The sequence below is a fragment of the Pinus tabuliformis genome, chromosome 5_2 (genome assembly GCF_031772625.1).
Source record: "Pinus tabuliformis cultivar Carrire ecotype Pingquan chromosome 5_2, CPIR1, whole genome shotgun sequence".
Classification (NCBI taxonomy): domain Eukaryota; kingdom Viridiplantae; phylum Streptophyta; class Pinopsida; order Pinales; family Pinaceae; genus Pinus; species Pinus tabuliformis.
In genome coordinates, this window is record NC_142306.1 from 943,387,430 (window position 1) to 943,402,262 (window position 14,833).

Sequence of the window (14,833 nt, forward strand, 5' to 3'; positions counted from 1 at the left end):
AATCATTTCAAGAATTTGATAATCAGATTCCACATCTTGAAGGGGGGATTCCTATTCTAGATCAACATGTGGAATCTTCTTCTAAAGAACACTCTCCCCCGAATGAAACTCCAACAACAGATGATGCTTTAAGTGATGTAATTGATAGAATTGGGAGACTCAATCTTGATTTAGTCCCAACTCAATCAACAAAGCAGCGTGGACCATCTCAGAAAGGTCCCCCAAAGTGGCTGACAAAGACACTTGAAAGTGTTCATCCTGATGAAATTGGAAAAACAGGAACCAGAAATTCAAACCGACAAAATGGAGGTGATGTAGATGACTCTAATTCACCTGTTGATATGGATGTTTCTTATGATTGTGAATTGAACTTGTCTACAGATTTTGAACCAACTTCCTTCAAAGAAGCTGCTTCTCATGATGAATAGAAAGAAGCGATGCAAAAGGAGTATGATGCCCTCATAAAGAACAGCACTTGGAAGCTGGTTGAGCCTCCATTTGGAACCAAACCAATTGGCTGCAAGTGGGTCTATAAGAACAAGTACAAAGCTGATGGCTCACTTGACAAGCACAAAGATAGGCTTGTGGCAAAAGGTTTTGCACAGAAGGAAGGGGTCAATTATGAGGAAACTTTTTCCCCCACAGCAAAATGGGCCACCATCCGGACACTCTTTGCACTAGCAGCTCAGAACGGTTGGAAAGTCCATCAAATGGATGTAAAAACTGCCTTCTTGAATGGAGATATAGAAGAGAATGTTTTTATGTCCCAACCTGAAGGATTCAAAGTATGCAAACAATCAGTTTCAGCAGATTCCACAACAGAAGCAGAATACGTGGCAGCAGCTGAAGCAACGAAAGAAATTGTGTGGCTCAGGAAAATTCTTGAAGATTTGCAGGGAAAACAAGTACAATCAACTCCACTCATGATTGACAACACTTCTGCAATAAAGTTGGCCAAGAACCCAAAGTTCCATGATCGAACAAAGCATATCAATACTAAATATCATCTGATTCGACATCATGTTGAGGCCAAAACAATCCATCTCCGTCATTATTCCACAAATGAGCAAATTGCAGACATCTTCACCAAAGCACTTGGAAGGGAAAAGCTTGAACGATTCAGAATGACGCTTGGACTCACCAACATCCCTTCAGATTAAGGGGGGGAATGTTGACACCTAATCTTCATGATTGGGGGAATTTTGTGTAAATAAATAAATTAGGAATGTGAACAGTCATTGGGAGATGCACTGAACAATCACTCCTATTATATATAACAATGACCTACCTATGGAATAATAGATGAATAAGTTTTTGTTTTGTGGAGTTACTGCCTGGCCTGACAGAAGACAGTCCACAAACAACCAAATCTATCTTCCTCGCAGCCCTGCACATCCTCTGATCTCCATCCCCCATCACCCAAAGAAAATAATAATCCTCTTCTTATCCTTAATCCTTTTGAGCCTCTGGATCCTTCAGCTCCCCCATCCCCTGGACCAAAATCTAGATCCAGATCCCCACAACATACCCCCAAGCCCCCTTCATCCCCTCTAGTATCAATCTCTCACACCTTCCCTCCCTCCCCCACCTCAGTATATAGAATTCTAACTAGAAAGCAATCAAAGGAACCACCCCCAAATGTAGAATTTAAAAAAAAAAAAAAAGGAAGAAAGACAAACAAAAAACTCAAGGATGAAGCAGCAGCAAATGAAGTGGCATTACAAATGCAGCAACCTATGGAAGCCTTCTTAGGAAGGAGTACAAGAAACAATGAAAAAAGCCAACAAAGAGGGAAAGGAGCCATGCACCGCCCAACAAATAAATAATGATAGTAGTCTCCTGGAATTGCAGAGCGCTGGGATCATCCGTCAAATAAAATGCCACGAGACATTCTGGAAAAAGAAAACCCAGACATCCTTATGATTTAGGAGACAAAAACAAACAGCTAAGAAACCGAAAATATCAACAACAAAAAAAAAAAAAAATCAGCAATTATGAAAGGGAAGCAATACAAGCAACAGAAGCGTCTGGAGGTATTTGCACAATATGGAAAAAAGGAACCTGGGGATTAATAAAATACAAAAAGACTAGCATTGGATCCAAACGGATCTAATGAAAATCAGTACAAAAGAGAGGTATAGTGTTATAAATATATATGCCCCAAATCACTACAAGGAAAAAGAGCAATTCTAGGCCACCATAAAAGAAGCACTAAAAGAAATACACGCTGGGAAAATAATTCTAGGAGGAGATTTAAATTTGGTAAGAAGTATAGAAGAAAAGTTTGGAGGAACATACCACACAGACCCATCCAGGGATATTCTAGAAGAAATAATAGAACAACACAATTTAATAGACATCTCACCAAACAACGGGAAATACACTTAGATCGATAAAAGAGTGGGCAAAAGCAACATAAAAGAAGCGCTGGATAGAATTCTGATACAAGAAAACATAGTAGCAGTGCACAACTCCATAAAATCAAAAATTTTACACACCACAACATCTGACCATAAATCGGTGACAATAGTCATGGGCAAAATGGAAAACCAGGGACTGATCCCATTCAGATATAGCTCAATTTGGGACAGCCACACAAAAATCAGCGAACTAGTCAAGGAAGCATGGGAGCCAAGAGTAACATAATCACCTCAGCATATTTGGGAAACAAAATTACAAACTGCAAGAACCAAATTAAAGAAATGGGAAAGAGCAAATGAAAAAAAAAAAAGAGTTAGAGTAGAAAATGTAAAGCATGCAAATAGAAAAATAAAACAGAGAAGAAGGCAAGCAATATTATCTAAGAGAGAAGGAAATCTTCTAGGAAATATATAGGGAAAACAGGAAAGAAGAAGAAAAGGCAAGATTGAAATCCAGAAGTTTATGGCTCAAGGCAGGGGACAAAAACACATCTTTTTTTCACAACACAATGAAAATAAGAAGAGCAAAAAACCAAATAGAAAAAAGTCAAGTCGAAAGCCAAGAAGTCAAAGATGCGGAGGAACTAAAAAAATCATCCTATCAGCGCTTTAAAAACTTACTCTCAGCCAACGAAGAAATGGTTGAGAGTGAAGATTTCTTAAAGCACACAAAAAAATAAAAAATAAGAAAAGAACGAAATGCTACAATGTGCAAGGATCCCACAGAAGAAGAGGTAGTGGCGGCCATATGGAGCCTCCATCTGGACAAAGCCCCAGGGCTAGATGGTTTCACAATAGCATTCTACAGATCTCATTGGTATACCATCAGAAAGGATTTCTTAAGAATGGTGAAGAATGTCTTTGAAAAAAAATAGGAGGCAACACAAAATCTTCCTACCTTGCTCTAATCCCAAAGAAAGCAAACCCCTCAACTTTCAACAGGTTTCACCCTATCTCTCTTTGCAATTTATCTTATAAGATAATAATAAAATAATTGCAAATAGAATCAAGGAAGTACTTCCAATAATTATCTCTCAAAACCAAGGAGGATTCGTGTCCAACAGGCAAATCATAGATAATGTAATTATTGTACAAGAAGTTGTACACTCTAGTATGCTAAGGCAAGAGAAAGGCCTCATAATCAAATCTAGACATGGCTAATGCATTTGACAGGGTTAGCCATCCATATCTAATGGTTGTCTTCTAGAAACTTGGTTTCTCAAGAGATATAATGGAAGTCATACAGACATGCATTTCTACTCCGTGGATTGCCCCCCTCATAAATGGAAGGCCCAATGACTTCTTTTAAAGCACAAGAGGCCTTAGGCAAGGTTTTCCTCTCTCTCCCTTCCTATATATTATAATGCGGAAACAGTAAGCAGGGCTTTGGAAAATCAAATAAAGGAAAGAAACATCATAGGGATTAGAATAGCGAAAGGAGTAAAAACAATAAACCACTCACTCTTCGCTGATGACACATCACCGCTGGGAGGGGCTTCAACAATAATAGCAAGGAGGTTCAAAAAAGTTCTGGATGATTTTTTACAGGTTTCAGGTGGGCTATTAAACAATTAAAAATGCAGGATATATGGATGGAATACCCCCACCCCCCCCAGAACTATGCAAAAGATCTCACAAATCTTAGACATCCCTGTACAAGAAAAATGGACACACTTCTTCTATCTGAGACTTCCAATCTCAAAAGAGAACATGAAGACAGAAATATGGACTAAACAAATTGAAAAAATGAAAAACAAAATACAAAGCTAGGGTATGATGTGGCTGAATATGGCAGGAAGGGTAACACTAATCAAAGCACTCCTTGCAGCACTACCTATCTACCAATATGCAATAATCATGGCCCCAGCAAGTGCCCACAAACAAATGGAGATAATCTTAAGAAGCTTTTTGTGGCGGGGGGGAAGCAAGAAAACAAAAAATTTAGCCTGGTCAAAGGGGAGCAAGTAGTACTACCTTATGAACAAGGAGGACTATCAATACGGATACCTGGGCTCATGAATGCAGCACTGGGAATGAAAATAGTATGAAGACTAATCACAGGAAAAAAGAGTTGGTGGAAAAAGACTCATTTATCAAAATATATGGATGGCACCAAGGAAAGATTGCTTAATCGAAATATCCCAATAAGAAAATGTACCCAAGTTTGGAAGCTAGTTAAAAAATAATTCCATTAATGAGTAGATACATTTCTAAAATCTCAGGCAATGGAAAAACAATTTTAATTTGGAAGGACAGAATCATGGGAAAAGAACCACTTCAGATTCATCCAGAAATTGAAGACATACAAGAGTGGATGAAAGGTAAAGGTTTCAATACTTTACACTCAATCTCTCTATGGAACCAAAAGGAATGGCAAGACTGGAAAATCTCAGCAATTCCAGCAGATCTGGAAGGGCAATGGAGCAAAATCAGGCAGCTCTTAAAAGGGGCAGCGCCAATCCACCATGATGAGGAAGATGAATATCTTTGGGACCCAAGCGATGGACATTATACAATTAGGACTAGATATAAAATCCTTCAAGAAGAACCAAATCAACAAGAGTGGGATTCTTGGAAAATAGCATGGAAATCAGAAAGTTTGCCAAAGATCAAAATGTTCATTTAGACTCTTCTAAAAGGGAGAATATTGACCAATGAAAACTTTAAAAAAAAGGCTTTCAAGGTCCAACACGATGCCCATTATGCATGCAGGCTGAAGAAAAAATACAACATCTTTTCCAAGAATGTATCTTTGCCAAATAATGTTGGCAGCAGCTGATAAGTCCTTTGGAAATAAGAATAAATTTCGAAAAGCCCTTGCTGAATTTTCTTCAGACCTTTGAGAAGGCCTACCCATACACAACAAAGAAAAAAGCCACAATTCAGAGAATATGGAAATGCATTCCAGTGGTTCTATGTTGGAAAATTTGGTTGACACGAAACAAGTGCATTTTCAAAAATCAAATCCCAGGGATAGGGAAGACCCTCTCAAAAACATGGGGTCTAACTTCTGAAATGCTTAATGTCAAAGGAACAGATCCAATAGACTATAACACTCTTCAACAAGAAGAGCGATATTGGCTCAGCAAAGCCATAATAATGGGCAAAAAGGACAGAGGAAGACAAACTCATGAATTATATGGAAAATAAGAATGAGTGAAGAGGAACTGACAAACTAGAGGAAAAATCAGAATAGATATTGTCTATACTTTGATGGGGCTTCAAAGCATAATTCGGGAAAGGCGAGGGTAAGGGGAATAATCCTCGATCCTGATGGGAAATAAAATGTCACTTATGAATGGCGATTGGAACAAATCTCAAATAATAAGGTAGAAGCATATAGCTTGTTGATGGGAACAAGAATAATAATAAAAAAGAGAAATCCAAAATCCTATCATAATAGGAAACTCAGCCATAATAATAGAGGCAATGGCAAGAAACAAAAAACCAAGCAATGAGTTCATGAACAAAAATTTTAGAAGAATCAGGAAGAACTTGGAAAGCTCTGGCGATGTAATTTACAAACATGTCTTGAGAATTCACAATCAACAGGCAGATTATTTTGCAAACCAAGCAGTGAAAAAAATGAAGGGCTTGTTCGTGAAAACCAAGAGGAATACCACAGCTCTGTTCCTTAATAACTAGCAAAAACCACAAGTATAAAACTAACCAATTCCAAAGGAAAAATCACAATGATAAAAGAAATAAATTAAAAAACAACAGTTATAAAACAACAAAGGACACATCACTGCAGCAACAACCAGGAAATCACGGGAAAGCAAAGGAAAAATCATGAAACTTCAGACTCTCGTATGAGCAACAGCAGGAATGAAGATTGTGATCCTAGTCACAAGAACTACATTGCAATCTATCTCATCGAAGGCAGGTTTCGGGCTGAGATAAAGCACTATAAGAATAGAGGGTACATTCACAAAAATCGCAGCTTTGGTCCCAAAGACCCTCCCTGTCCTCTCTAATAGCCAACAGTGTTTCCTCTATTCAACGCGCAGACTTCATCTTAAGCCCTCACCCTTCTATTTACCCAACTTGCTCACTTCGTATCTCTTCTCTCCCTTCACTTCCTCCTCTTAGCGAGTGTGAATCCCTTCTGAGCATCCACGCCATCCATCTGCCCCTTTCATTATATCAACCCTCCTCCCTCACTGATATAACCAGACTTTCGCCCTCCATTAATTTTGTCATTCGCAGGGACCTCAGCTCTATCGGTTTACAAGGGAAAAACCAATCCGAGCGCTTTATCTAAACTTCAAAAAATCATTCATTTGCATCTATTATTATCGTCGGGCCCGCACTCCAAAGCCTTTTCTGCAGCGCTACTCCCTCCTTTCTCCAATCTCCGATCAAATCAGGACCATTGATCAGGCGCTCGATCTGACAGTCGTTGATTAGCCTGTTCAATCAAATCTGCGCAACTCTTCCCCACCGTCGATCTGTACTCATTGGATCGGACAACTCCCACCGATTTCGGGCAAACAACAAGCATGGAGATTACCCGCCCAAAAAGTGGTTTTCTCTCTCCTCCGATGCTACGTGTCGCTCGGTCAGTGGAATCGGGCAACCCTCCCTTTTACCACTTATGATTTCTAACCTGCCCGAAATACCATCTCCTCCTTTAATCCCGCCTTTCTTCTTGATTAACATGCAGACTTGTTCATGCCCGATGACTGTAGATCTCAACCATCATCGATTGCGACGGTTCCTCCAGTATCCTCTTCCATCAGCGCCTCTGGTTAATCTCCACCGTTCATCCCCCGATCCCAATCTTTGCGAATTAATCTTGGCCGCTACTCTTCTGACAACCTCGTCTGTTGATATATCCAACAATTCCTGTTTATGCCAAAAGGAAAGTGGTCAACAGCAGCAAAAGAAGAAGCATCTCAAGGAACACAAAATCAAAGAAGCACATCGAAATTTGGAGCAAAAAGCATAGACAAAAAGAAAAACAAGCAAACAAATCACATGGAATTCAACCCACTGAAGGAGAGAACTCTTCAAGCAACGAATGAGAGAACTCGTACAATTATGACAAGAAGAACCAATCAAAACATGAGCAATCAGTCTACAAGCCTTGAAAAACTGTTAGAGAGCCCATGACATGCAAATTTCTCTTTCTAGTAGGTCAGTTTGTTAGGCAGTACACTATAATATACATAAAAACACATGAAGTCCTGAACACAAGCCTAGGAGAAGAGACTGTGTTCCTATCTCATGGCTTAGATGTTTTTCATGGTACAGTGTTTTGTAATAGGTGCTTGCTCCATCAAAGCTTTTGGTAATATGTAAATTACCCGACCTTGTTAAAATAAAAAAAGAACAAAGTTCCTTGCCATATATAAAATTATTTTGTATTGCTCCATAATGGAATATCCTTGAATGATAATAAAGAATACCCCCCCTTGCATTACCATTATGCCCATAGCATACCTACTAGCATCAATGTCTACTCCAAAATTACCTCTACAAATTAAGTCACTCAATGGAGCTCAACTAATCTACTACTTCAATTCTTCGAACCCTTTCTATTAATTATTCTATAAGTTGAAACTCTTAGAATTGTTTTTATAACATGAAGTTGGGTTGCAACAATAGAAAATGATTTTGTTAACTCCCTAAACTATTGTGTATTTCCCACAAAATTCCTAACTTCAGTGATATTAGTAAAAGTAACCCATTTAAGGATGGCATATATCTTTATAAGATTAATTTTCAACTCGACTACACCAATCACAAGCCCGCAACTACATAATAAGTATTACATAGCAAAATCACAAGTCTACTTTATGTCTGTTGAGCAATGAAGTTTCTTCAAGATTACTTAGTCTTCAAGGTAGGAGTGTCTCCTTCTTTGAGATAAATTTGATGATATCTAGATTTCAACTCCATCATGGTGAATTACCTTGAATGTCATTGGTGATCAGTATTAACTATTGAGAGAGACAATTTTCAAAGCTTTGTTATTAATACACATCATCCAAAACCATGCTTCTTTAGTACACTTATCTGATAACTTCTTTTCCCTAATACTTCTTCACTTTATCATTATACATTATCTATACAATACCATATATCATAAATGAAATGGTTACATCCCTTACTCCACTTCAATTTTAATAATTAACCTTTCATCCTTAAAATACTTATTTATACCCGTATAACTTTTCACCCATGAAATACTTATGTATACCACTATAAAAAGCTTAGCTCTTTCTATTATTAATGACACCACTTCCCAGATATTCACCTTACTTTATAAGTGGACCGCACTTCTATTCTTCTATATTTCAATATTATTATAACTAGCATAGATCCATCTTAACTTTGGATCTACCAAGCCTCCAAGGGATCAAAAGAGATTTGATCCCTTTGGAGACTTGGTATATCAGAGTTAAGATGGATCTATAGTGGTTTAATTTCCTCCTTTAACTAGACTATATTCCACATGAATACCGTGGGTTCTCATAAACCTAAAGCTCAAATCCACAAGTAACTTGACCAAATCAAGTTTACCTTATTATTTTAGTTTAAAGTTATTTTTATTTTAATGTAGAGTTATTTTTAATTTTCTTTATTTTAATTTAGACCAAGTAAAAATGTTTAAGGCGGGGTTATTTTTATTTTTAATAATAAATATAATTTTTAAGTGTATTATTTTATTTTATTTTATTTGACCAAGTTAAATGCTTACATAACATAACATCACATCACACATCACATCAATTTATAACATCTCTTCCATATTGGGTTTGAGAGGGCCTCTCACTGCGATAAATAGGTAACAATTGATTTTTTTAATTATTATGTGGATAAGGATTGTAAATATTTTTGGGCCTAGAGTATTCCTTAAAACTGCATTTATTTGGCTAAGAGCGCGTATTCCTCAAATGTAAGGACACAAGTTAACAGTCCAAAACCCAAAGGCATCTGGTAAACGAGTAATTCCAAGTGGCCTAGTTTTCCTTCAATAACAATGATGAGTGAACTTGCATTTGCAGATTGCTCCCAATAATGGTCATCCCAATTTTTCTTCAATAATAGTGACGAGTCAACCTACATTTTGGGATTTCTCCCAATAATAACAGTGACGAGTCAACTTGCATTCGGGGAATTCTTCCAATAATGGTTGTCCCTACCACTGGTTTGACAACTGAGATATGATAGATTTTCTCACTATGTAGGAAAACTTGCTAATTTGACCACTACTAGTTCAACCACTGAGATATGATAATTTTCTCACTATGTAGGAAAACTTACTAATTTGACTACTACTACTTTGACAACTAAGATATGATAAATTTTCTTACTATATAAAAATATTTGGTAATTTTACTATTTGTTTTCCCACTCAATAAAAAACCATCATAAATAAATTTGGTAATTTTACTATATGTTTTCCCACTAATTGAAAAAACCATCGTAAATCTTTCCATAGTAAATAGAATTTACAAACAAATATTAAAATAAAAACTAACCATATGAATTTTGTTCATAATCTCGTCATGGATGCATAGACTAGACTATGGTGCAGATTCTAGATGTAGGCGTGCGCTGACATGACCTCTCTATAATAATCATCAACAGTAATGAACATTTGAAGACTATAGTCAACATTCTGAATGCTGGCATGCGCCGATCATTACTAGTGATGAAAGTGAAAACCCATTGTCAACAACTGAAAATATATGAATGGGGCTGATATCAACGCTGATTTCCATTTCATATTTTTATTTGAATGTCAAAATAAAGATGAACAGAAAGAGACGTATAAATTATATCTATGTTGACCTGAATGATTTAGAATAAATTATTTAGAATTAGCATAAATTATTTAGAATTTCAATAAATTAATGGTAGCTGTTTTTAATAAGGTGATTTGTTTAAAATTTGATTAAAAATTGGAATAGTCGAGGAAAAAAAAACTTCCTTGGTAGGAAAATCTCACCAACCATCGTATAGGGAGATCAAATGAAAAAACCAACCATCATATATGGCCAGGTTCTAAAAAAAATTCATTAAAAAAAAAACCCACAAAATCACCTAAGTAGTTCAAATGCACAAAAAAACCAAAGAATCACCTCATCAGTTCCAATGAAAAAAATCCAATTAAACCCTTAATAAACTTAATAAAGATGAAATGGAACATATGTATACATGTTATGAATTATGACTCTGTTTATGCATAATTTAAATGTAAGTCTAGTATATCTGTTTATTCATAATTTAAATTCTCCATATAGTTTAAATATGGTCATATGGTCTGGTATATGCTGTTGGAAGCTTTGATGGTTGGTTGAAAAGCATGATTTAATTTTTCCATTTAGTTTATGGTCTGGTAATATGTTGTTGGAGGCTTTGGTGATTGGTTGAAAAGCATCACTTAAATTTTCCATGTATAATTTAAATATGATATCTGATGTGTGCTCCAGGAAGCTTTGGTGGTTGGTTGAAAGCTCCAGAAAGAATATGGTCTGGTAATATGTTGTTGGAGGCTTTGGTGATTGATTGAAAAGCATCACTTAAATTTTCCATGTATAATTTAAAATATGATATCTGATATGTGCTTCAGGAAGCTTTGGTGGTTGGTTGAAAGCTCCAGAAAGAGGCTTTAGATGTTTACATTTGAGGCTTTAGATGTTACAGTTGAGGAGATTTCAAATTTTGGTACATATCCTTAAGAGTTCAGGAGATTTCAAATTTTGGAACATACTCTTAAATTTTGGTACATACCCTTAAGAGTTCAGTAGATTTCAAAGATTTCAAATTTTGGTACATACCCTTGAGAGTTCGGGAGATAGAGTTCAGTAGATTTCAAAGATTTCAAATTTTGGTACATACCCTTGAGAGTTCGGGAGATTTCAAATTTTGGTCGATACCCTTAAGAATTCAGTAGATTTTAAATTTTGGTACATACCCTTAAGAGTTGAGGAGATTTCAAATTTTGGTACATACCCTTAAGTAACTAAATAGTTATAACTCTGTCTAATGCCTTCATCTAATTCAAGTTAAATCCTAATGAGAGATATAATAATGAGAACAGTTCATTACATTCTCCTTTTTATTAAAGCTTAACCAGATGTTCACAAGATTTTAAACACTGTTCCAAATTCTACAAATCAAACATAACAATCCCTGCTCTCATCCTCTGTATAGAACCATATGACTTTCAGAAGAGATTATCATGGATCTAGAAAATCTTTAATTTGATACCAGGAATCCATTTCCTGCAAAATCATATGATTTTCAGAAGAGACCACTCATCTTAAGATCTAGAAAATCCGTTTCCTTCTCATAATCCCCAATTTCCCATACAAATTTATCACAATATGCTTCTGCTTTAGTGATATGGTTTCCTTGCTTCCAAATATGTGAAGTTAATTTAAAATTTAACATGATGTTTAACTGTGAAAACCTACGTACACTAGTGGCTTCCTTCCTACTCTTATATCAGTGATGCCTCATAGCTCTAGCAGTGCAACCATTGGCTTCCCTTCCTTACCAGTTTAGTAGGGTTATAAACTGTTAAGACAAGCCTGAAAATTGGCTAAAACTAAATTGCTATTCAAGCCCAACTTTGGACAACTATTCAAGCCCAACCTTGGTCTAAGTACAGGCATGGATCAGAGAATCTGACACTGGTAAAACTCACTCAGGAAGAGAATCTGAGTTCCATTATTTGAATCTTAAAAGTTCAACCCTCCCCACTTATTGGGCCTACAAATTCATTTCTGTAATCCAGAGAAAATGAACATGGTACTCAATGGTTTCTTGTGTAGAATTCTGATACATGCAACAGGAGGTGAAAAATATTTATGCTCCCACCTTGTATGGTTACAGCCAGTGACCCACCATTAAATAATGTTTGCTATAATTGTCACAGATATCTTGCTTGTGTAGAGCTCTCCATCTTGTTTGTGTAGAGCTTTCCATTCATTGGGCCTACAAATTCATTTTCTGTAATGCCAAAGTCTCTCTTGAGTGAACAGAGTATTCAACGGTGTGTGTTGTAGAACTTTCAAATATTCACCAGAATTAAAGAAATATTCATGCCCCAGCTCGTACGGTTACACCCACCATTAAATTGCGTTTTAATGATTTCCACGAAACACTTTGTTAAGCTCTGTAAACCCATGAAGCTCTGAGGTAGGGCGCTATTCCATCATTTGAAAAAATTCAGAACATCATTGAACTTTCAGCCTTATGCTCCAAATTCCTATAAACAGACTGAACTAATTACATCCTAATTACTATGTGATTGCTTCACAGGCAACCAACTATGGGCCTAATCAACAACCAGTTGATTTCCCCAGAAGATTCCAGGCATTCAGGCTATCTATAATTCCAACGCATTCTTTGAGATTTATTTGAATGGCATCAAATAGCGCTATGCTATTCTATGATAAAGAAAACTTTTTATTCATTTTTGTATACAAGCCGCAGCAGAAGAAGAAAGGATTCAGATTCACGATATACAATTCAAAAAGAAAATCAACAGAAATCGAGATCGCCTTCAGCACTTTACAGTTCTGCCCCCTTGGGAGAAATCCATTTTTCCACAAATAAATTCCAATCCCTGCGCCCTTGTTTTGATCAGACCCTCCGAAATTATCCCACAAGGCCACGACATATTTCTCGAATTTCTCCATTTCACTGCCATAAGACTCTTTTTCTTATTTTTTCAGCATTAAGCCTACTTCTCTGAACGCCGGAGCTACAGAATTCATGCCGGACCCCTGATTTGAACACGGCGATCCGTTAGTATAATTCTGGACCTCCTTCGCGATCATCTCCCGCATAATAGACAGCAAACTTCCACCATAATTAGCAGAATCGCCCGAACATCCTTCTTGGGAATTACCGCTAGGCAGCTGGAAAATTAGGGGCAGTGCTTGCCCGATTGCAATTTTGACTGCAGTCGACATCATAGCCATGGCCTCCTCTGTCTTCATGTAGCCACCAACAGGAAACGGATTGGCAAACGAATAACCAGTCGGTTGTTGATAAGCCTGAAACTTTGCATATTTCATTTCAGAGCTCTGTTCTGTGGGGCTGCATTCTCCACTGCTGTTATTCTCGCTTGAAGAAGCGCTTCCAGGCAGCGACAGGCTTAAGGAGGTTGGAGGATCGAAAGCGCCAGCCGAACCAGAAGCAGAAACAGAGGCAGACGCTTCCTCCTGCACTTTCACAGCTTCATAGGAATTGAAAGCAGATTGTCGCGGAACAGGGCGATGCAGCTGCTGCCCGGTACTCGAACCCGGGGCAGCGGCCGAATTGCAATGGCCATTAACAGTTTCTTCATTATTATTATTATTATTAATATTTTCAGAACTAGATGGGGATTCAGAAAAATTGAGCCTCTTAAGCCTACAGGATTCGACCTCGGCATCTCCTGGATTTTCATTAGCGCTGCAGCTACTGTTGCTCCGCTTCCTGACGTTGTCTGCAGCCGTTGGGAACACTAAAGCCACTGGCATTGCCGTTGCCGTTGCCGTTGCCGTGGCTGTAACAGGTGTCATCGGAGTCATCGTTTCTTTGTCCTCAGCTGCCGACTCCAAATTCACAGCTAGCCCGTTGCTCTGGTCTTTCTCGCCATGATAGCGACGTCGCAGGGTCGAGTTCCAGTGGTTCTTGATAGCGTTGTCGGTGCGCCCGGGGAGGAGGCGCGCAATCGTAGCCCACTTGTTGCCATGCCGCGCATGGGCTTGTATGATGGTGGCGTCTTCATGTGGGCTGAAAGGGCGGTGCTCCACCTGGGGACTCAGCTGGTTGCACCACCGTAGCCTGCAAGATTTCCCCGAGCGGCCCGGAATTCCTCTGCTAATCTGAGACCAGTTCCGTGGCCCATATTTCTCCACCAGCTTGTGCAGCGATGCGTCCTCCTCGGGACTCCATGGCCCCTTGATCCGCTCTGCCACCGCCATTGCCACCGCCGCTTCGTCCTTTGGAACTCCCATTGTTTCAGCACAACACGATCGTAATCGGATTCGAACTGCAGACCTCCTTTGGTCGGCCCCTCTCTCTCTCTCGCGTATTTGAAAACGTTTTATTTCTGCTGTGTAGTGTCGGTGAGAATCACAAGCTCTGTTGGAAGCTCGGGCTGGGCTTTATATATGGCAGTGAGCTGAGTCCAGCGCTGAAAACCGCTCTCCGGGCCACTAATTCCAAACCTCCAGTCCCCAAACCGCCCATGTAAACCGCGCCCCGGTTTTCGCGCACATCCACGCCCTGTTTTTTTTTTCCTTAGTTTTTTGGAAAAAAATGAGAGCCGTGTCGACTCAGGACTCGTACCTAACCTTGGGTTTGTTAGCGACGTAGATATTTTGTTGACCGCGGGGGCTTAACCCATGGGAGCCTGACGAGTTAAAGCATTGGTGTGAACTAAATCTTGTTCTACCGAC

At 38.3% G+C, this 14,833-nt stretch overlaps 1 protein-coding gene across 1 annotated transcript; it reads right to left on the reverse strand.

The window, feature by feature from the left end:
• Positions 1 to 12,771: 12,771 nt before the first annotated feature.
• Positions 12,772 to 14,549, reverse strand: LOC149162371 (uncharacterized). Its single transcript, XM_089437238.1, has one exon. The coding sequence runs from the start codon at positions 14,387 to 14,389 to the stop codon at positions 13,106 to 13,108; it is 1,284 nt and encodes a 427-aa protein (XP_089293364.1). The 5' UTR covers positions 14,390 to 14,549; the 3' UTR covers positions 12,772 to 13,105.
• Between the last annotated feature and the right edge of the window lie 284 nt (positions 14,550 to 14,833).